The 22,734-nt window shown below is 38.7% G+C and overlaps 1 protein-coding gene across 1 annotated transcript in view; it reads right to left on the bottom strand.

Moving 5' to 3' along the window:
* Positions 1-22,734, bottom strand: part of abcc5 (ATP-binding cassette, sub-family C (CFTR/MRP), member 5) — a 110,532-nt gene that overhangs the window by 67,824 nt on the left and 19,974 nt on the right. The window contains exons 3-6 of the mRNA XM_078206917.1: positions 20,909-21,096; positions 17,025-17,180; positions 11,950-12,097; positions 2,278-2,511 (exon numbers count right to left, since the gene is read on the bottom strand). Coding sequence (XP_078063043.1) covers positions 2,278-2,511; positions 11,950-12,097; positions 17,025-17,180; positions 20,909-21,096 — 726 coding nt within the window. The remainder of the gene's footprint in view (positions 1-2,277; positions 2,512-11,949; positions 12,098-17,024; positions 17,181-20,908; positions 21,097-22,734) is intronic.

Genomic DNA, 22,734 nt, shown 5'->3' on the forward strand with positions numbered 1-22,734 from the left:
GTTGACATTGAGGGAGACATTCTCGAAGGCTTGACAGGATAGATGGCAAGAGGTTGTGTCCCCTTGCAGCAGAGTCTCGGATTAGACAGCATTATCTCAGAATACGGGATCACCCATTTAAGACAGACTTGAGGAGGAATTTGTGGAATTCTTTAATGTAGAGAGCTGTAGAGGCTGGGTCATTAAACATGTTCAAGGCTGAGATGGACAGATTTTTAATCAGTAAGGGAATCAAGGGGATTCCCGTGGAGATATGGGGATAAGGCAGGAAAGTGGAGTTGAGGATATCAGATTAGTCATGATCTCACTGAATGCCGGAGCAGATTCGATGGGCCAAATGCCTACTCCTGCTTCCACATATTATGATCTTAGTATGGTCCTTCGAGGCCCCAGAGTGCACTTGTTGCATTTTGTTCAGGTCAGTGCTAGTCCTGGTAGATTATTCTCTTAATTAAAGCTTATTTTTATAAATGCTTTTAGTGCAACATGTATTTGCATTTAGTACACAGAGATGCAATAGGTCCAATGTACGTTTTAAAATTATATTAATAACTTGAGATTGTCTGGCACCATTGCCAATACAGTAAGTCTAACAACACCAGGTTAAAGTCCAACAGGTTTATTTGGCAGCAAAAGCCATTAGCTTTCGGAACAGGCTGTTCCTTCGTCAGGTGGGTGGGAGTTCTGATCACAAACAGGGCACAAAGACACAAACTCAATTTACATGAATAATGATTGGAATGCGAGTCTTTACAGCTAATCAAGTCTTAAAGGTACAGACAATGTGAGTGGAGGGAGCATTAAGCCCAGGTTAGAGAGATGTGTACTGTCTTCAGACAGGACAGCTAGTGAGATTTTGCATATCCAGGCAGGTTGTGGGGGTTACAGATAGTGTGACATGAACCCAATATCCCGGTTGAGGCCGTCCTCACGTGTGTGGAACCTGGCTATCAGTCTCTGCTCAGCGACTCTGCGTTGTCGTGTGTCGTGAAGGCCGCCTTGGAGAACGCTTACCCAGAGATCAGAGGCTGAATGCCCGTGACTGCTGAAGTGCTCCCCAACAGGAAGAGAACAGTCTTGCCTGGTGATTGTCGAGTGGTGTTCATTCATCCGTTGTCGTAGCGTCTGCATGGTTTACCCAATGCAACATGATAGCTAGGTTCCGCACACATGAGGACGGCCTCAACCGGGATATTGGGTTCATGTCACACTATCTGTAACCCCCACAACCTGCCTGGATGTGCAAAATCTCACTAGCTGTCCTGTCTGGAGACAATACACATCTCTCTAACCTGTGCTTAATGCTCCCTCTACTCACATTGCGCCTTTAAGACTTGATTAGCTGTAAAGACTCACATTCCAATCATTATTCATGTAAATTGAGTTTGTGTCTTTGTGCCCTGTTTGTGATCAGAACTCCCACCCACCTGACGAAGGAACAGCCTGCTCCGAAAGCTAGTGGCTTTTGCTACCAAATAAACCTGTTGGACTTTAACCTGGTGTTGTTAGACTTCTTACTGTGTTTACCCCAGTCCAACGCCGGCATCCCCACACCATTGCCAATGACCAGGAATGGACTACTTCCATCCAAGACTTAACAATAAGCTATACTGCATGTTTGACTCAATCAATGCCACAAGCCTTAGTTTCTATGATCATGCATTTTGAACAATGTTTATATCTATATCCTAAATAATTATATCAAAACTTTGATTAAGAAAAGCTACAAAACTGTATGCCAACAGAAGGTAAAGTTTAATCTGCCTTGTCACACAAAGTGCAGACCTGCTGCCACTTGTGTGGTTGTAGTGCATGCCTTCTCGTTTTACTGCCATTTTCCTCTGCAACTCTGTACTTACCTTTTACACATTCCTAACCAGTTGAAAAATAAATCTCTTCACACTTCAATACTTGCAGAGACTACTTCCTGAACACCAAACCTCAACCATATGCCACCCACTCCCATGCCCCAGCTGTGGTCTAGCTTTCTTTCATCACTGGCCACATCCATTTAGCTCCCACACCATGATTTTTATTCACTTTTGGGTCAGGGTTTGTTACCTGCAATTTTTCTGCTCCTATCCTAGCATTCATTCACTCTGACTCCCTAAACTATAGCAGCCCTCTCTCCCTGTAATAATTAGAGTTAAAACAGATATTGGCCTGCAACAACCTGAAATTCAGTATTTTAGGTCCGTATATTAATCTATGTTATTCTGCATCCATCAAACCAATTAATACGCAACTGTTCCAACAAAACCTGCACTGAGAACATACCTCACCCAGAGATTTCTCCTTTATGTTCTTAAGTTTCAGAATCTTGTCAAATGCCATGGTAAGGACAGCTCCTCGAAGCCTGGCAGCAGTGCGGTAGTTCAGTGCCCAAGTCATTGCCAATGACCAGGAACGGACTACTTCCATCAGAAACAATCCAAGACTTAACAACAAGCCATATTGCAAGTTCGGCTCATTCAATGCTGCATAGTCCAGGAGACGCTTCACAAGAAAAGCCTGGAAAAGGAAAACGCTGGTGTGAATGTGAAAAGTTATTGTAATTGTTTGTAATTTTAAAAATAAACTATAACATGTAGAACATCTATATATTGAATGTTACATTGCTTATTTTACCATATTCCATTGTGAGAATCTATCTGTGTACCTACAGTTGACTGAAGAATCAAGTGGTAGTGTTTGCAAAACACTCCTGAAAGTGAACAGTGGGAGTTTAATCATACTAGAACAGGAGAAAAACAGATGAGACGTTTACATTCATATACTTCTTGGTTAATGCTCTACCTGATTAAAAATACTCACCTCCCATACAAATATACTGTACTGATATCAATAGTGTGAATATGCAGACATATATATAACTTAAAGGAGGAAATGGAAACCACAAGAATGGCAATTTTATCACATCATGAAATCAACTCACATTGAGGGGGACAATTTTATTTGAGTTCCAATAAAATATAGCACAACAAACAACTTTAATAAAAGCCCACATATAAATACAAAAAGGCTTTGCATAGCACCATTTACACAGTCATATTACTACATTCTGGTCATAACAAAAAACACTACATTTTACCTGCATTACTACAAGCAATACTGTTTGGATCTACATAAGATCATCCATCGTGAATGATGTGCAATTATTTTAACAAAGTAAATCACCAAGTCAACCACTTCTTACAAAAGGATCTGCAAAAAAAGTGGAAGCCTTGGAGCATCTACATTACAATACTTCACTCATGCTCTACATTTACAAAGCAGTGTGTATGTATGTCATTTTTCTTTGAAAACGAGAAATCCGTAGATTCAGGACAGAGCTCACTCACTACAATATATTGATTCTAAGAAACACTTAACCAGTACAAAATTTTCCCAAATTGTGCCAAGTCAAGAACTTAATTGTGGGTGACCCACAATCATTTTGAATAAATTAATGTCAATTACATGTAAAGATGTACACTGCACATAAAATGAAATGTAATATTCATTCAAACCCTAAATAGTTTGAAATATTTTTCTTATTTCAATTTCTACATACTGATAGGGTTTGTCAATTCCTTTTTGTACTACATGTATTCAATGCTTCCACCGCCAGTGGAGTGGGGAGGAGGCGTGGACAGGGGCAGAAGAGAAATAAAGTGGATAGAGAGGAAGAAAATTAGGCAAAAACATGGCAACAGGTTACTTATTTCTAAAAAAGAGCAGTATAGTTTGAAGATATTTCACAATGGAACATTTTGCATCAAAAGGTTCTCCTTTGGATTGTGAAATAAGTCAATAGGAATATAAATTTTTGAATTTAACCTTTTAGAATGCTAATTTTTTTCCCTCAGACATCTTTGTTTTATAATTAATATATATGAAAACTGTTGAACTCTACAATGTTCTTCACTGCTAGAATGTAACCAATTCAAAAGCCTTCTGCTGTATCAAGGCTTTTGCAGACAAGAACTGGAGGCAGTCACATTTTCATCATGTGCATAATTTACTGAGCCAGCAATGAGCAAGCTTGAGACAGGAGTGCTCAATAAAAACTGACGCAATCATTCTGCATTCACTTGTGGTTTCGTTCGTGAGTACAAGGATTTGCCTGACCACTTTATTGCTAATACTAACAATACATTAGCATATCCTGCAAGTCATATTGTTCCCTTTTTACCCCAACCCACTACCATTAATGGGTTTAACAGTGACAGCAACCACAAAAATAACAAAAATAAAAATCTGAAGCCCTGCTCTGGTTTTGACTGGATCATGATGTGGAGATGCCGGCGTTGGACTGGGGTAAACACAGTAAGAAGTTTAACAACACCAGGTTAAAGTCCAACAGGTTTATTTGGTAGCAAAAGCCACACAAGCTTTCGAGGCTCTGAGCCCCTTCTTCAGGTGAGTGGGAATTCTGTTCACAAACAGAACTTATAAGACACAGACTCAATTTACATGAATAATGGTTGGAATGCGAATACTTACAACTAATCCAGTCTTTAAGACTGGATCACCCAGTTAACAGTATTTTAGTGGATCATTTTCATATGTCTAGAACAGCAGTGGCTACATCAGTAATGATCTCTTTCTGTCCATTAATGTTACTCTTGTCGACACATTTAAATGTGAACAGAGCATAAATTCGATATTACAGTCCTATCCCCGCCCCATGATCCTGTTCACCAGGCAAATTACCCCCTTTTCATGCTAGAAATCTGCTCCTTCAGTCCTTGTTACTAACTTGCTTCAGTGACTCAAATTAATTTTCACATTAACAACAATTCATTTTCTTTGGAATAAATGTTTGCATATACAAATAAATACAAAATCAATTGATATTTGTAACACAAAGAGGTATTTTTAAATATGAACAGTTCATCAATTAAAATAATAATCCATTACTTTTACACCAGACCTGTGGCAAAATTTGTGGTGGTTAAACATTTGTCTGATTGATACAAAGGCTTATGTTAAAAGACTGCAGTGTACAGACAGTTTCTAATTTATGGAGTCAGTATGTATACAGGCATAATTATCCAAATATCAGAATTCTGAGCACCGATTCAGGACAACTTGAAATCAACTTTCTTTGTAAAGATCCAGAAAGGCATGAAGACAACTCTGGAGAAACCACAGAAATTCTTTTGATGTCCATCAGTTCAAGCATAGTCTCATGAACAAATCAAATATACTAGAATTATAAACAGTGCCAGTTTGCAAGTTAAATATTAACTGCAGTCCCAGCAATTCTTTCACATTTAATCCCACAAGAGGATCAAGGCCCTAGTTAGAAAGTTGCTGTAATGCTGAATCACTCATCTCATTTTCACTCTGTAGCTAATTGGATCATGTTATTCTTTTCAGCGGCGAATCACCATATGAAAACAACTGTCCATTTCCTGGTCAACTGTACTGCACACCAAGTCAATTTCAAAATGGCTTTTCTTGCAAACTCTCCAGTCATGTTTTATTGAGATCATACACATACTTCTGAAAGTGTAAATTCCAGCTGAATAATTACAAATTTAATTTTGTACATTTAGATATTACTCCGCAGCAGCTGTAAATAGCAAATTAGTGAAGATGCGGCAAGAACAAATCTTCATATGTGCAAGCAGCCTAACAATTCTCAGACTGTACAACAAAATGTTGCAGAGGAATACAATAAGATGCACTTTTCCAGAAGATTCTTCATTTCAAGATTTAAGTGGAACTAGCTTATCGTTCTTGCTAATATTTACCATACAAGCCTGATCTTAAATTGAGAAATGTGATGCTTGGCATATAAAAAGTGTTAACACATCAACAGTTTAAAAAAAGACAAAATACTAATAAAAGCAATTGCACGCAGCATGCATTGAATTATTTCCAAATAAAATTCAGGACAGTCACTATTATCCAACAGGATTACTCTACCACTTACATTATTCCCCTTAAAATACCGTGACTGACAGAAATAAGTTTGAGTTTTGAATTGGACAAATGTGAAGTTTCTCTTCTTCCACAAAGATTTTCTCCCACTGAAGTATGAACATCTGGAAGCAATTGCTGGCACAACATAACTTAGCAAAATTTTAAAAAGCTGACTGGGCGAGTTTAAATGGCACTGAACATGTTACGATTTGTAATCACTACCTTACCTGAGAGCATGGTGACCATTTCCGTATGACTTCTCATTTCATCCAAAAGCACCTTTAAATGGCAGCCCTGTAAATGCTAAGAATAGCTTCTGTTGTGCATTTCGCTACAGAGACTCCTGATTTGTAAATACATCATAATTGTAGAGAATCCTGAGCAGCAGAAAATGCCATTTTTTTTCAAATGCTCTCCCCTGTTAACTCCTATTTCGAAAAGAAGATTTTTAAATAGGATTTCACAATTGTAAGTAACTTCTTCCAACCAAGAAGAGGGGATAGACTTGGCAAGAATTATTTTTTTAAAAGGTGATCAAAGTTTCCTCCACCTTCCATGCCCTTCTCATCCTACATGCAAAACAGAGCAAACACTGATTCATAAATAAATAATAGCTGCATCAGGAAAGGCCAAACACTAAAACTCAACTAGTTACACAAAGGATCAAGAACTCCATAAATTAGAAACTGCAAATTTCCAATCAAGAAGGAAAGAATACATAAAAAGTAAAAACAGAAGTGGATCATACTGCTCATCATTCAATATGCTCATGGTTTTTCTTCAACCTCAGCTCCACTTCCTGGCCCTCTCCCCATATCACTTCATTCACTGAGAGACTGGTGGTGTTAGTGTACCTTTAAGAGTTTTTAAAAAAATTCATGCTCATAACTTAGGTGATGTCATTGTTGGGAGGAGAAAAAAAAACTGTGGGCAGGTCAGGTGACGGGGATTCCTTTTCAGTTTGAAACTGCAGGTTTGAGTTTTTAGTCTTGGAAGGGACAGCAAGCCAAAAAGTGTTTTCCCTCTCCCTGTTGTTTTTGACAATTCTGTTGGTTAGCTGAAAACAAGATCTTGTTTTCCTGAAGGGTGAAAATCTGCTCTTGTTGAGCGCTGGACTAGAGTCTCTCTGGTGTTTTGGGAAGCTGCCTTGTTTTCAAACTGTTCGGAGTAAATCCAGAGAACTGCAGACTTCAACCAAGGGACTCAATTTCCATTATCACGTGAGCAGTAGACTTTGCTGTATTCAACTTGTGAAAAGGGTCTTTTGTCTATGGGATTGGTTTGATTGGAACATTGTAGATGTCTTTGTTAAGGGTTATACAGTACAGTGGTTGTTTGTTTCTTGTTTGTAATTGGTAAAAGTTCTTGCTAATTTTCTTACTATACATGTTAACTATATTCTTAAATAAACTTCGTTTGATAAAAGTTCCCTCGTGGGTTTTTTGAATCACACCTGAAATGGAAAATATTATGCTTATCCTGGCCAAATTCGCGATGCAAAATTTATGATTCAGGGGGGCTTCATAAAACACTTTGGAGTTTCTGACCTGAACCGTAACAGACTAAATATTTATCTATGTTAGCCTGAAATATATTCAGAAATGGATCCTCTGGGGATTTAGAATTCTAAATATCCACAACCCTTTGAATGAAGAAATTTTGCCTCAACTGGTCAATCTAATCAACTTTCACTGTACACCTCCTTGCAAAGTATGTTCATCCCCTAGCTATGGAGACCAAAGTTGTGCACAGTGCTCCTGGTGTGGTCCCTGGTCTCACCAAAGCCCTGCACAATTGCAGCAAAACCTCCTTATTCTTGTACTCTGATTTTGCAACCATGCTGAATATCCAAGGGAATGCTATGTTCATCAGTTTATGGCTTCATAACAAAAACATCTGAACTGCCCAAATAGTCAATTACGTTGGTTCAGAAATTGCAGAATTTTTCTCCACAGAGGCAGCTTTCTCCAGTGCCAGGACAGAAATGAGCCAGGAAAATCAGTTGCACCCTTTCAAACAACAAAGGGCAAACGTTAAAAACTCTTTCCCTGTAACTAATAAATTAAAAACCTTTGGGACAAAATGTAATCCTTGAAACATTCCTGCTGAATTTAAAAAGCTAGCATCAAAAATGGTGACCCTGTAACTATTGTAAAAACCTATCTGGTTCACTGATTCTTTGACGGCGGGGGAAGCAATCTGCTGCACTTGCGTACAGGCCAGACCAGACCCACAGAAATGGTTCTTTACTGCCCTTTGGAATGTCCGAGCAAGCCACTTAATTAGCAAGGCTGCTGCTCACCATCACATTCTCAAAAGCAATCAGGATTGGTAAATAAATGCTGGCTTCACCAGTGATGTGGCCATCATATGAATGTGAGATTCAGCAGACTATTGCATTTCAACCAACATAAAATTAACCATAGCGCCTACATATTAAAAAACGAGTCCTTGTCAGCAAGATATTCTAACATTAGCGACAGATTCAATCTTGCGCCTATGGATTTATACTCCGAATGATGACTTTAGTTTTGTTCAAACTCTGGGTCATGATATACAATAACAACTTGTATGCACATGGTGCCTTTAACATAGCAAACATCCCAAGGTACTTAAGAACAAAAACATTTTGACCCAGTCACCAAAGGACAGGTGACTAACAGCTTGGTCAAAGAGGCAGGTTTTAAGAAGTATCTTATTCAACACATGCAGGTTTTGTAGGATTGTGAAAGAAAAAAGGCTCAACAATATCAAAGTTGGCAAAAATATCTTTCTCTTATGGGAATGCATTCCATGTGACAGAGACTAACAACCTAATAGGCTTCTCTTATTGCTGTTTATATACTACAAAATAGTGCACCAGAGTTTTAATAAATATTTTCCACAATATTTCAATTTTCAACTTCAAGTCTTACATAGAAGCTTTGAATGTTTTAGCTACTGAATAGATTAAATGAATGCACAAACAGGATTCATTTGTGATTCTTTGTACAGAAGGACATTTAAAAGTGTACCATTTATATCTAGTAGTTGGCTAGATAATCAGCCTTTTACCAATATTTCAATTCATTTCATTCAACTGATTGGGAGTGGATTTAATTGTTTCAGTAAAATGGTTATATTTCCCATTACTATATTTCCAATGTTAATTCTTCATCTGAAAATAATGGAGAAAAATAAATCCAAAGGTGTTAATGGGGCCATTTTGAATGTCAATAAAGCTATTCACAGGCCTCATATTAGTTTTAAAAACTTAATGAACTCTATAGGGAAATGCACAAAAGCTCTTCTCATATTTCAAAAAGACTTATATGCTTGTTACTTCAATTCAGTGTTAGAAAGTTTTGAGAGAGATCATTCAGACCAATAAAAAATGACACTTAAAACAGCACTGTTTCTCTCTCTTCCCAATATTTCAAATTGAGGAGCCAGTCTCTCAGAATATTGAGGCTGCCCTAACAGAATTCAAAGCAATTGTAAAAAATAGTTCAAAAGCACCAATCAAATTAGCTTCCTTAAATGAACCTAGATGAATTATGCAGAATTCCATGTATTACAATAAAAAAATGTTGTGGCAGCATCAATATTCCATGAAACTTGAAAGTCAGCTGCACCTTACCGCAGCTTTTTATTAGCCATTAACATATAAGCAGCAAACCAGTAAGTCTTAAAAATGCACCAGCCGCTTCTAGAAATGTTGCTTTCCTCAGTGCCTACACTAATTGCAAACTGAAAAGAGAAGTGCTCTGAGGCATCTCCAAATAGTCATAGATACATTCAGACACCAGGAGATGCACAACAGCAAACCACTCACTCATTTATAGCACAGTCCTTTACTTCTGGGTTAATACTGAGCTTCCACTCAATATCCTCTTGTATGTGATTTAAATAGAAGGCAAAGCAAGCCCAATACAAAAAAAAATGTTGTTTTTTGGTTGTCACTGCAAAGAATATGCTATTAGCACAAGCACCAACTCATCTGGTCAACCTTCATGTTACAAGATTCACACCTGTTAATGAATTGTAGCACTCTGGGACATTATTAGAAATTAGAATTAATCAAATTCACCTGTTTTATTGTTGGGCAAAATTCTACAGTGACTAAAATAGTCATTTAACATTTACTATTTATCAGAGAAAACCTTTTCCCAACCTACAAATTAAATTAGAGACCATTTTTAAATACCCAAGCCAAAGGGTAGAGATACATTAGTTTAAATAAATTTCTCCTGTACCTGACTTGCAAAGAGGTATAATCTTTAAACAAATCCAAACCTCTACACAAGGTTATCTCCAGGGTAATTTTATAATGGTGGACCAGCTTCTACTCTTCTGGTTATAGTGAATTTGTGAGCGTCTAACTTAAGCTACTATAACATATCTAAAGTTTTTTTTGTAAAAATAGTAGCCCAATAGACACTAAAAAATGCTCTAAAATAAGCTGCTCTTATTTAAATAGGAAACTAGATTCAATTTCAAACACCATAAAGAACAATATCTTACAATTTCAATTTAAAAAGCTTGTTCAGTGGGCGGGAGTCGTGTGAATGAACAGTTTGAGCTTCTCTCCATGCATTCCACCCCACTTCTCCTTTGGTCTACATTAGTTACTTATTAAGCTCCTATTTGTTTTCAGATAATAGATGAAACTATATTTCAGATGAGCTTCCCAAATCAGAGGGCACAGATTGCACACTGGGCAGATCTTGAAAACAAGCACTTCAGCAGCCTATTGGTGAGAACTCTGCCATGTTTTTAAAAATATGACATTGTTTACCCCTAACTAAACTTTTCACTTACAACCATATTCCATCCCACAGTAATATACCAAGCTCAGGCACTGCCCTAAAGCTTGCCTTTCATTCTCTCAACATCATTAGCACTTTATCACTGTTCCCCCCTCTAACTCCCTACAAAATTTACCCTGAAGCCTCTTCTACTTATTGTCCTTTTCCCACAACTAGTTGCTTACCCAGAAATTCAATCCAGTTCAATTTTCCAAATCCCAAAATTCAGCCAATTACTCCCAAAATATTGCAGGGTCCTCTTGTTTTATTTCCCAGACTCCACCTTCCCCAGCCCAGTAAAATTCATACATACTGTACTACATATTTCTGGAGAGAGCAGCTTTCTGCAGGAGGAGAATCCTTTTCCACAGAACTTTAAAGATGTCCTTCCAGAGCAAAAACAACATGGTTAGAAGATTCAGTTCAAGTGACTTTACACACACACAGACACACACACACAATTCCCAAAATTCATACATTCACTTAGTCTATTAGCATGTCAGGCAAAATATGCACAGTGGATATATACATTTTGATTTCCCTTAAATTATTTCCCATTAATTCAAATATATAGAACTTCATTTTTTTCCTGCAGTATTTACTTGTCTTGTCCCAGACAAGTTTTTCCACATACTGCATAAAAACTGATTACAGTTCGAGTTTAAATGAACCCAAGTTAAAAATCTGATTCATTTTGAAGTATACGGGAGTATCTGACTGATGCTGGAGTAAAAATTAACTCAAGTACTCCAAAAGCAATACTCCTGCCTAAGGAAACAAGACATTTATCAACATCATTCTTACACTAGTCCAGTCCAATTCAAATGTGGTTACCTGTCTTTTTCTCCTTTCATGTGAAGTAAATTCAGTCTCTGTATAAAACATCAAATGACTTAGCAGTTCCAGAAATACCTTGTCATTAGCTTTGCAACTGACGTGCAGGGATGCACCAAAAATCGTATGGTTGATTCAATAAAAATGATTCCAGATAGTAGTGGTTTGACCTTCACGCCTTCCATCCATCTCCAACAACCTCCCTCTTTGAGACTGGTTGGTGTACAATTAACAACTTACTACTGTGCAGTGGTAATTATTTTGAAGAAAGGTTTGGCAAGGAAAGGGAGAGAGCAACCATAATGTGACCCATAACGCCACTAGAAAAAGTGCTTTCCTCTCTCTTCCTTACTCAAAAAAAAAAATGTACATATGTAAAAGTTAATAAAATTTCGAAAGTGCCAAGCTAACTTACTGGTCCACAAAAGCCAGCCACCATTGTAACCATCAAGCAGACCATAGAGATGACCAGCCGTGTCTGGCAGAATCTCCAAATCACGGTTTTTAGTGAGGCAGTGTCCCGACCACGTTCTTTCAGTTCTGTTTGCCATAGTCGCTCTAACCTGCAGAAAGGCAATATATGCGGAGTGAGGATTTCAGCAAAACAAAAAACTGCTTTGCTGTCATTCAGCATTCATTTTTTTAAAGGGGCAAAAGTGATTTTTCAGCTCATATGGGGAAAATATTTCAGTTACAAAAACATTCAAGAAATATGCATGAAATACAATTATAACATATCAATTTCTGGTAAAAATCCAAAGTCATTAGTGTTAAAATGTTTCTACATTTTGACATTAACCTATCAAAACAGTTTATTGATGTTGAGAGGAAATTTGAGGACTTTTTACTCCAAGCTTACATTGTTTCAGGCCTTACTATTTATATAAATTGAAATGCTGAGCTGTCTCAACATACCTGTCCAGTGTATTATTGAATTGGAGTTGTAGTTAGCAGCCCACAAATGCAGGCCAAGATCTTTATATTTTCTAAAGTTACACTTTAAAGGTCAGCTCCTTTGAAATACAGCATATAACCAATCACGCTGTTTTGCATTACACAGGACTCATTATACTGCAGAAAAATAACACAGCTTGAGTGTAAATGTATCACTTGGGCAATAGCTGAACAATACTTCATAAGTACTGCAACTATTCAACAAGGGAGCTCACCAACACCTTCTCAAGGGCGATTAGCGATGGGCAATAAATGCTGACTCAGCCAGTGGCACCCAAATGAATTTTTAAAAAAGGAATATAGGGATAATTTTCAACTCACTGCTTGGTCCATACACCAGGAGGACAAATTACCAACACACCCAACAGAATTACCCAACTTGCATTCCCTTTGATTTCAGTGAAAATTAAAACCAGGCAACTTCTCGAAGGAGCAAGTGATCCCACTCTAGCAAAGTTGAAAATAATCTCCAAACCATGAACAGGATGGTAAGAAATAGAAATAGTTTTAAGTTATATTTGTATTTTGTAGGTGTCAGGAATAAGATAAAGCTTAAAATTTAATTCATATTTTTATTTTTGGGTTAAAAAGCTAAAACCTGGGTCACGGTTCATTTTAAGAGAGGATACATGGGTCTGGAGCTGTTTGTATACCTACAATTTTAATGAGGTTTTATAACTATTAAAGTAGAAGAAACTACGAAGCTGTCAAGCAATAGAAGGAACAACAGAGACAGAAAAAGCAGTTTCAGTTCAGTCGGAAGGTGATCCAGAAGAAAACAACAGTTCACAGAAACTGCTGGAACAGACAGGACATGAAAAGGGACAGAGAGCAAGTCCAAGCTAAAGAAGATTCTAAAAACCACAGAGGTACAGGAAAAAGTCCGAAGATGACAGCTAAGGCAAGGAACAAGGACAGGAATCGTAAACAGATCCTGTTCAGTGAAATTAAGAGTGAAGAGCAGGGGAGACTCCCAGTTTCGAGCGTGAAATCGGCAGAAAGCAGACTTAAAATAAAAATGGGCCTGTGCAGCAGTGGTGTTCTGTCAGTATGGCTGAATACCCAAGAGCGAAGCTAAAATGCACATGGTGATCAAGGGCAGAGCAATATTAGGAGAAGTGGAAACCCTGAAGGTGGATCCTTGATGAAGGCATCCACAAAAAAGTACCGTTTGGAGAAGATTCCAAGGTGTGTTCACCAAGAGCAGAAATCATAAACCTTTCATAGAATCATAGAAACCCTACAGTGTAGAAAGAGGCCATTCGGCCCATCGAGTCTACACCGACCACAATCCCACCCAGGCCCTACCCCCATATCCCTACATATTTACCCGCTAATCTCTCTAACCTACCCATCTCAAGACACTAAGGGGCAATTTTAGCATGGCCAATCAACCTAACCCGCACTTCTTTGGACTGTGGGAGGAAACCGGAGCACCCAGAGGAAACCCACGCAGACACGAGGAGAATGTGCAAACTCCACACAGACAGTGACCCAAGCCATGGCAACTGTCACTTGGTTTTCACAGTGTGGGATATCTGACTACAGGTCACCTATTGGTTTACATGGACTGTGCACTTACTGAGAACATCAGAGTGCAAGATAGATTTTGTAACTCGTGTTATCCTTACAAATCTGTATATATCTGTAAAGGTATAGTTGTGACTGAAGGATTAGTGCATTACAGTTCATTTCTCTTGTTTAATACATGTTTATTCTTTCGTTAAAAGTTCATCAGCAGTCTGTGACTCTGTTCAGTAGGCTTCCTCCATGTTTCTGAACAAAACATACAAGTTAGCATCTATGAGCCAGTTCCACCCTGGGATCTGACATGTCCAGTAGTATCAGCTGGAACATAACAAGTAGTTCAACTCTGTGTAAAATATGGAATGGATCTTCATCAGATTGATTTTCATTTCCTTATAATTCAATCCTTTAGAGTCATAATGAATTTTATGCTCTTAGTTCAACTATGTCATTTCAAACATCTGTTCCTTAATCCTCTACCTTTCATTATTTTCAGTTATCTCACTTCATGTCATCTAACTTTACTCAGCATCTCAGAACTTAAGTCTATATCAAAGCAAACACTCTCCATATCTCAGCAGAAGCAAAACATTTAATGAGCTGTTAATAAATTCAACACATTACTGGCGTTGCCCTATAGAAATGGAATTATATATATTTTCCCAATTAACACTTGTTGGGAAAACCATATTTTCAAGAACTGTATTTTTTGTTTCAAATTTGGATGGATATTGCATTATTTGGACCCTTGGAAGTTTTTGCAAGGTCTTATGACCTTTGGTCTGCGAGCAAACATGAGGCCATTTACAAGAAATCATCTGACCAGCATGGTTTCTGAAAGGGGGGAGCGAGTTGCTTATTTGAACTGCAATTATTTTAAGTGATGAAAAAACTGGTTTAAAGGCAATGCTAGCAATTTACTAAAAATCACAAGATGGAAATTAGCTTTAACTTTTGCATTAGTTGATTTTGAACTCAGTTGGGAATACGGTAGCACAGTAGCACAGTGGTTAGCACTGCTGCTTCACAGCTCCAGGGACCTGAGTTCAATTCCCGGCCTGGGTCACTGTCTGTGTGGAGTTTGCACATTCTCCTCGTGTCTGCGTGGGTTTCCTCCGGGTGCTCCAGTTTCCTCCCACAGTCCAAAGATGTGCAGGTTAGGTTGATTGGCCATGCTAAAATTGCCCCTTAGTGTCCTGGGATGTGTGGATTAGCGGGTAAAATATGTAGGGATATGGGGGTAGGGCCTGGGTGGGATTGTGGTCAGTGCAGACTCGATGGGCCGAATGGCCTCTTTCTGTACTGTAGGGTTTCTATGATTTCTAAATTTGAAATGTGAAAAGCTGCTCAGCTGGCATCCTCCTTACTTTGCCTGAAATAGAGCAGTTGTCAATATCTAGCTAGGAATTCTCATCTTGGTGGAACTTGCCTGTCTTTGGAAACCCAAGAGGCAAAGACAAACAGGATTGATCTGGCTCAATTTTCCTCCATGCTGAAACTCCATTGGTGAGAACCTCCAGGCATCCAATAGGACTAGCAATCTGTCTTCACATGGGGGAGCACCAGATCAATAACAATGAAACCCTCTGAACTTTATCATTTTTTATAATGTTTTTTCTTGAACTTCCCATCTCTACAAAAACCATGTGCCGTGCACACATGCACATGTGTGTACAGGAGAATTTTAAAAGGGATAGATATTTACACTTCCAGTATATCGATTGTGCTAACCAGTTCTTGCAACTTGTTTTATAACAACTCAATCATTCTGAATTTATTGCAAGAAGCCTGGTAAAAGTCTCTTTCATTCTGGATCTAAGGTAAACAATTGGCCATTGTGGGAGTGAATTAAACATTCACACGAATGTTGCGACCTGTGGGATAGTGTGGCTAAGTCAACTGCGCAATCCTCCCTCCCCAGTCGTATCATTGCACTGTGTGTGAGAAATAATATTTAGTAAAACAGCATTGTAACAGATAAGAGGAAATAGTATGGACAATTATACAAATTGTCTTGGTGAGTATTTGAGCTGTGTACCCTATAGAAGAAAGAACTGGACGAAACAAAATCTTGAGGATTTTTCAAAATGTTTCATAGATGGTAAGTAAACAGGGAGGTTCCACAAATAAGATGCAATTTAAGGTGGTGATGTTAGCTGTGAGATGAATGTTGTTCAAGATTCCAGGTGAACTTCCTGTATTTCTTACAAATGAAAAGTTAGATTTTTTACAACCATTTGAAGAAGCAGACAGAGCTTAACATCTCACCTGAAAAATGGCACCTTTAACAATACAGCAACCTGCCAGCATAACACAGAAGTTTCAGACTAAATTATGTTAAAATTCTGTGTAATGTAAAAGGGGAGGGAATGGAACCACAAATTGTACATATAATGTATCTGTTGTGAATATAATATCTGAATCTAAAGCAAACAGCTATTCTATTCAAATAGTCAATCAATTTGAGATTCTTTGCTATATTTGATTCATTGTATATGCCAATAATAAATGAATTTTATTTTATGATTAAAAAGTTGCTAAATAAAAGTATTTTGCTGCCAGACATCATAAAGTTTATTGCATAGATCAATAGTCCTGATTAACATGCAAGCCTCATTTCTTTTCCCTGAAGTGTGCAACAATCTGAGGAATTTCTGCAATCTTGATATTTTCCAATTCTGGGGAGGAGGAAGGAGAAACAAATTTTGTTTGCCATACCGCAGCATAAAAGTGGAAGGATAGGTAAGACCAGATAACTATCCCAGAGGATATGTTATGCTACAGCATTGTTTTAAAAACATAACTAGATTCAAATAATGTGATAAAACATGTTCAGAGATCAGTTCAGTTCTACACAAATCATAATAAAAATATTTACTTGCAGATTTACTATGCTACATTATGATTAATATCTATAAAGGACTACACAAAAACACATTGAAAAATTGTAGCGCCACAGCAATTAAAGGTAGATGGGACATGATGAGATTTAGGATATCATATACATACCTTCTACTATTGACTTCAGAAGATTCATATTTTGACAGGGACCAAACATCTTCTAGAAGGAGCTCCCCCTTTTTATAAGCTGTCAAGGCCAAAGGCGTCAACCAACTGAAGGTCATGAACGAGAAGAAACCAGCGTTGTCCACAGGATGCTGTTGTCTGTATATATGAAAGGTACACCATATCAATAGAAGCTCGTGCAAGGATGCATCCATCATACCCTGTTCCCATTCTGCAAACCGTTCCCTCTTACTCTTCGGATGACACCATAATTCAAGACTGCAAGTATTCTGAGGTTCTATCTGAAGCAGAGCAAGGAGCTCCCTTGGCATTTCAAGATGTTTACAGCACAAAAGATGATGTGCAGGTTAGGAGGATTGGCTATGCTAAATTGCCCCTTAGTGTCCAAAAATGTGTAGATTAGGTGGACTAGCCATGGTAAATGCGCAGGGTTACAGGGATAGGATGGGCTTGGGTAAGATTGGTGCTGACTCGATGGATCGAATGGCCTCTTTCTGCACTGTAGGGATTCTATGATTATGTCTATGACAGCTTATTGACAGAGTAATCCAAAACTTATCCTTGATTTTACACCAAACCCAGCTACCTTTCTCGATGTCCAATGTACATCAACTCCAATGATGCAGCAAATTTCTGACTCAACTATAATGTGACAAAGAGCAAGTAGTCTATGCTAAATTTACACAAGACATTAGTCTGATCTTAGTTGGAGTATTGTGTGCAGTTCTCAGTGCCATACTATAGGCAGGATGTGGACCATTGGAGAGTGCAGAAGAGGTTTACAAGAATGTTACCACAGGTGAGAAACTTCAGTCATGAAAATGGATTGGAGAGGTTAAGACTGTTCTACTTAGAGAGAAGGCGGCTAAGAGGTGATTTGGTAGAGATGTTGAAAATCATGAGGGGACTGGACAGAGTAGATAGGGAGAAACAGTTCCTGCTCATAAAAGGATGGAGTACGTGGGCACAGATTGAAAGTAATTTGCAAAAGAAACAAATGTGATGAAAGAAAATTTTTTTTCTATACAGCAAGGGGTTTGTGTCTGGAATACACTGGCTGGAAGTGGGGTGGAGGCAGGTTCAATCAAAGCATTGAAAAAAAATAGGGCATCAGATGTTTATTTTAATAGAAACAAGGTGCAAGGGTATAGGGAAAAGGCAGGAGAATGGTACTAAGTTCATAATGCTCATTTAAGAGGTTGCAAGTTTGGGGGGGGTTGTTGTAGAAGCAACCTTGGCGAGTTTCTGCAGTTGTATATGATATTGTATATGATGCACACTACTGCCAAGGCTCAGGCGTGGGGGAGGCAATGAATGGTCAAGGTGGTAGATGCGTTGCTGAAGGGGAGGCAGTGGCTTAGTGGTATTGTCACTGGATTAGTAATTCAGAGACCCAGGGAGCTCGGGTTCAAATTCCACCAAACAGAAGGTAAAATTTGAATCAAATAAAAATCTGCAATTAGAAGTCTAATAATGATCATGAAACCACTGTCGTTTGTTCCAAAAACCATCTGCTTCACTGATCTTTAGGGAAGGAAACCTGCCATCTTTACTTGGTCTGGACTACGTAATTCGAGATCCACAGCAATGTGGTTAACTCTGAAATGCCCCCAAAATGGCATTAGGGGTGTGCAGTAAATGCAGACCCAGCCAACAATGTCCACATTCCATGAATTTTTTTTTTAAAATCAGGCAACCTGAATTGTGTTGAACTTTGAGAGTATTGTGGAAAGGTTTTGGGGAATCAGAACGTTTGTCACTTGCCACAGAATATCCAGCCTCTGACCTGCTCTTGTAGCCACAGTATTTATATTGCTACCCCAGTCGGTGGTGATTCACCATTCTTCCCCCGGAATAGTGATGGAGGAGATTTGACAATGGTCAAGCTGTTGATTGTCATGGGGAGATGTTTGGATACACTTCTGCTGGCATTCCTGGCACTAATATGCTGTGAATATTATTTGCCACTTATCAGCCCAAGCTCGAATATTGCCCAGCTCTTATTGCATGCAGGCAAGATTGTTTTTATCTGAGGAGTTGAGAATGGTGCTGAACACTGTGCATCATCAGCGAACATCCCCACTTCCGATCTTACAATGGAGAGAAGGTAATTGTTGAAACAGCTGAAGGTGGTTGAACCTAGGACACTGTCCTGAGGAACATTGTTGTGATGTGCAGGGACTGAAATGATTGTCCTCCAATAACCACTACCATCTCCCTTTCTGCTCGGATAACTCCAGCAATGGTAAATTTTCCCACTGAATTCCACTGACTTACATTTTACCAGAGCTCCTTGCTGCTATACTTAGTCAAATGCTGGCCTGATATCAAGAACAAACACTCTCACCTCACCTCTTATATTCATTGCCCATGTTTAGACCAAGGCTGCAATGAGGTCTTGAGCTGAGCATTTTTGGCAAATAATTGGCCATATTGAATCTGTCCTGCTTTTCATTGACAGGAAATACCTGGACACTTTTCGACTTTGTCAATTAGGTGCCGGAACTTTAGGTGTACAGCATTCTAATCAGAGGTTTGTACATCAACTTTGGTAGAACTGAGTAACTTGCTGGTCCACTTCAGCGGGCAATTAAGAGTCAACCACATTGTTGTGATTCACATACAGGAAAGATCAAGTAAGAGAGGCAAATTTCCTTACTTGAAGGACATTGGTAAACTAGAAAGGTTTTTATGATAATCTGATAGTTTCATGGTTACCATTACTAAAACTTGCTTTTCATTCCAGATTTATTTGGTTAACTGAATTTAAATTCACCGGGTTCACTGGTGGGATCGGAATTCCTGTCTCTAGATCATTTGTCAGGGCTATTTCTTCAGAAGGAACTCTTCAAAATGCAGCTAATGAAAATACAACAAAACTTACTCCAACTTATAAATCAAAGAAAGGGTTTAATAAAGAAACATCATTACTCCAAACTTGGAGCCTCGCCCTGGGCCATTCCAAGCTCCCCACAATTCTACATAGTTCCTTATTTATAGTGAATCAGCTGGTCAGCTGACTATTACATCACTCTGTAATTGGTTCTATGGTTTACTGGGTCAGCTGACCCTTACATCTTGTTCCCATTTGTCACATTACATCCAATACAAAGTTGTCACTGGTTACAAGGGCCTCTGGTTCAGAAGTCAAATAACATAACCACAATGCCACCATATCCTTAATTGTGGTCTAACTATTGTATTCAACAACCTTAACATTGCCACTCTTCATTCACAATCTAATTTATTAAAGCCTAAAATTTTAGATGTCTCCTTGACAGCGTTATCTACCTGTCCGTGCAATTTGCATAAATTACACAAATTGCAGCTCTCAGTTTCAATAATTCCACATCCTTTTCCATTATTTTATTGCTCTTGTTTTTCAATTCCTCATTTTTTCTCCCCAAATGCATTACCTTAACACTTATGTAGATCATAACACATTTGCTTTTGGTCTATGATTTCTGAAGTCCTTGAAAGTCCCCATGTAAAATTTCATCTTTTCTATCAGTTGAAATTTGACTCAATATGACAAATACTGAATCATGGAGTGGGCGATGGGAAGAGAAGACAAAAGGAAGTACATCACAATATACCTTATTGAACAAGATTGTATAGCAGAGAATGTTTCGAAAAAAGAATTTAGCTCAAATAAAAAACTTTATGCAATTGCAAATGTCTCTCCAATTTTATTTTATATCAATTTCGTTGTTAAAATATCTTAGCTGTAAAACCCAAAGATATACTTTTAAACTGCATTGGAAAATACACGGAAGAATGTTAACAACTTTAGATATATTCAGCACCTATTTCAGAGACAATAGATCAACAATGATGCCAAGTTTGTATTACCAAGAGTCACTCACTTAGAGGTGCTGCGAAAGGGCTTCAACAGGTGTAAGCTATGGTGATACTTTCCCTTCTGGTTTTTCTCATCCTGAATTTGCATATAGGAATGCATCCGGTCATCCAGCGACATCCCTTCCATCCGGCCATCCAGCGACAGCCCTTCCATCCGGCCTGCTGTCTCCAAAGCATTATCGCACGACTCCCTCTTTCATTCAAAAAGATGGAGGGAACAAGAGAAAATAATTAATAGCGCAATTACATCTTGGGAAGCCTGAAGCCATTGCCTTGGCCTCCATCACAAACTCCACTCCCTAGGCACCAATCCCAACTCCTCTTGAGACACTGTCCAAGGCTAAATCAGATCGATCGCAACCATGGCATCCTATTTGACCCAGAACTGAGCCTCAGATCTTAAATCGTCTCCATCACAGAAACCAACTTCCACCTCCGTAATAATGTCTATTTCCGTCCCAACCTAAGCCCATCTGCTGCGGAACCATCATCCATAACAGTTACTTCCAGACCTGACTACTTAAATGCACCTCTGGGTTGCCTCCCCTCTTAAACACTCCATAAACTTCAGCTCATCCAAAGTTCTGCTGCCCATGTCCTGACTGGCACCCTCCCATTCATCTGTTGCTTTTATCTACATCAGTTCCCAATCCTGCATCACCTGGATTTTAAAATTCACAACCTTGTGCTCATATGCATCAATGTTTCACCCTTCTTAATCTCTTCAGCCTCCTCCAACAATGCAACTCTAAGATCTTTGCACTCCTCCAATTCTGATTTCTTGTGCATTCCCAATTTCTACCTTCTCTCCATTTCTGACTGTTCCTTCAGCCATCAAAGCCTCAAGATCTGGAATTCCATCCATAAACATCCCCAGCTCTGCCTCTCACCGCCTCCCTGATGTCCCTTATAGCAAACCTCTTCAACCAAGTATTTTGCCTCCAGTCCCAACATCTCATTTTATGACTCCACATGAAACTTTATCTGGAAATGCTCCTTTTAAGCAACTTGGAATGTTGTACAACATTAAAGGCACCGTCTAGATCCAATTTGTTTTTGTTGGTGTTGAGCAGAATACACTGCCCTGCACTACCATAGATGAGGTGACCCTGAACATCTGAATCTAATCAGCTGGTTTTGGTACAAATCTGTAAGGCAAAGGAATCAGTTTATTTGGTGACACAAAGATCCAGAGAATACTTGTTTATCCAACTCAATTTCAGTTCTTCGAAAGCAGATGTCAAACTTTGTCCAATTAAGATGTGGGAAGGGGGAGGAAGGAGGGAGGGAGGGAATACAAGGGAAAAGAGCAGGAAGCATGAGATAGTGAGCAAAAAACAAAGGTCAGTATAGGGTAAAGGACCTTATTTTATTTGGATCTTATTTTCTAAGTTACATAACTAAAAATGCTTAAATTATATAAAACAGGCCACAAATGGAATTTTAAGTGACCTGTGAACACGTTTTTCCCTACAGGATTTTAAACCCACATTGTCAGGTTGATATGGGCACTGTGTAGAAACAGTCACTCTTGTGTGATTTTCCCCAAGTGGCCAATTATTGATCAATGGGTGGACTCACTGACCAATTAAAGATGGTGAACAGGCTCTTGAAGCTACAGGGCCAATAAGAGCCCCTCCAGCTCGAAAGTAGCAGCAGGATGCCCGGGCAGGTAAGTGAGTGAGAGGGGGGAACATCCCAAAATGGAGGTGTCCTCTCCCTAAATTTCTCAGATTTAAAATGAAAATAACCTTTTCAGTCAGGCCACCACTATGGAAGGGGTAGGACTGGATGGATGCAAAGGCGGAGATGGAATCCTACCTCTGAAATT

The sequence above is a fragment of the Mustelus asterias genome, chromosome 3 (genome assembly GCF_964213995.1).
Source record: "Mustelus asterias chromosome 3, sMusAst1.hap1.1, whole genome shotgun sequence".
In the NCBI taxonomy this organism is placed as follows: domain Eukaryota; kingdom Metazoa; phylum Chordata; class Chondrichthyes; order Carcharhiniformes; family Triakidae; genus Mustelus; species Mustelus asterias.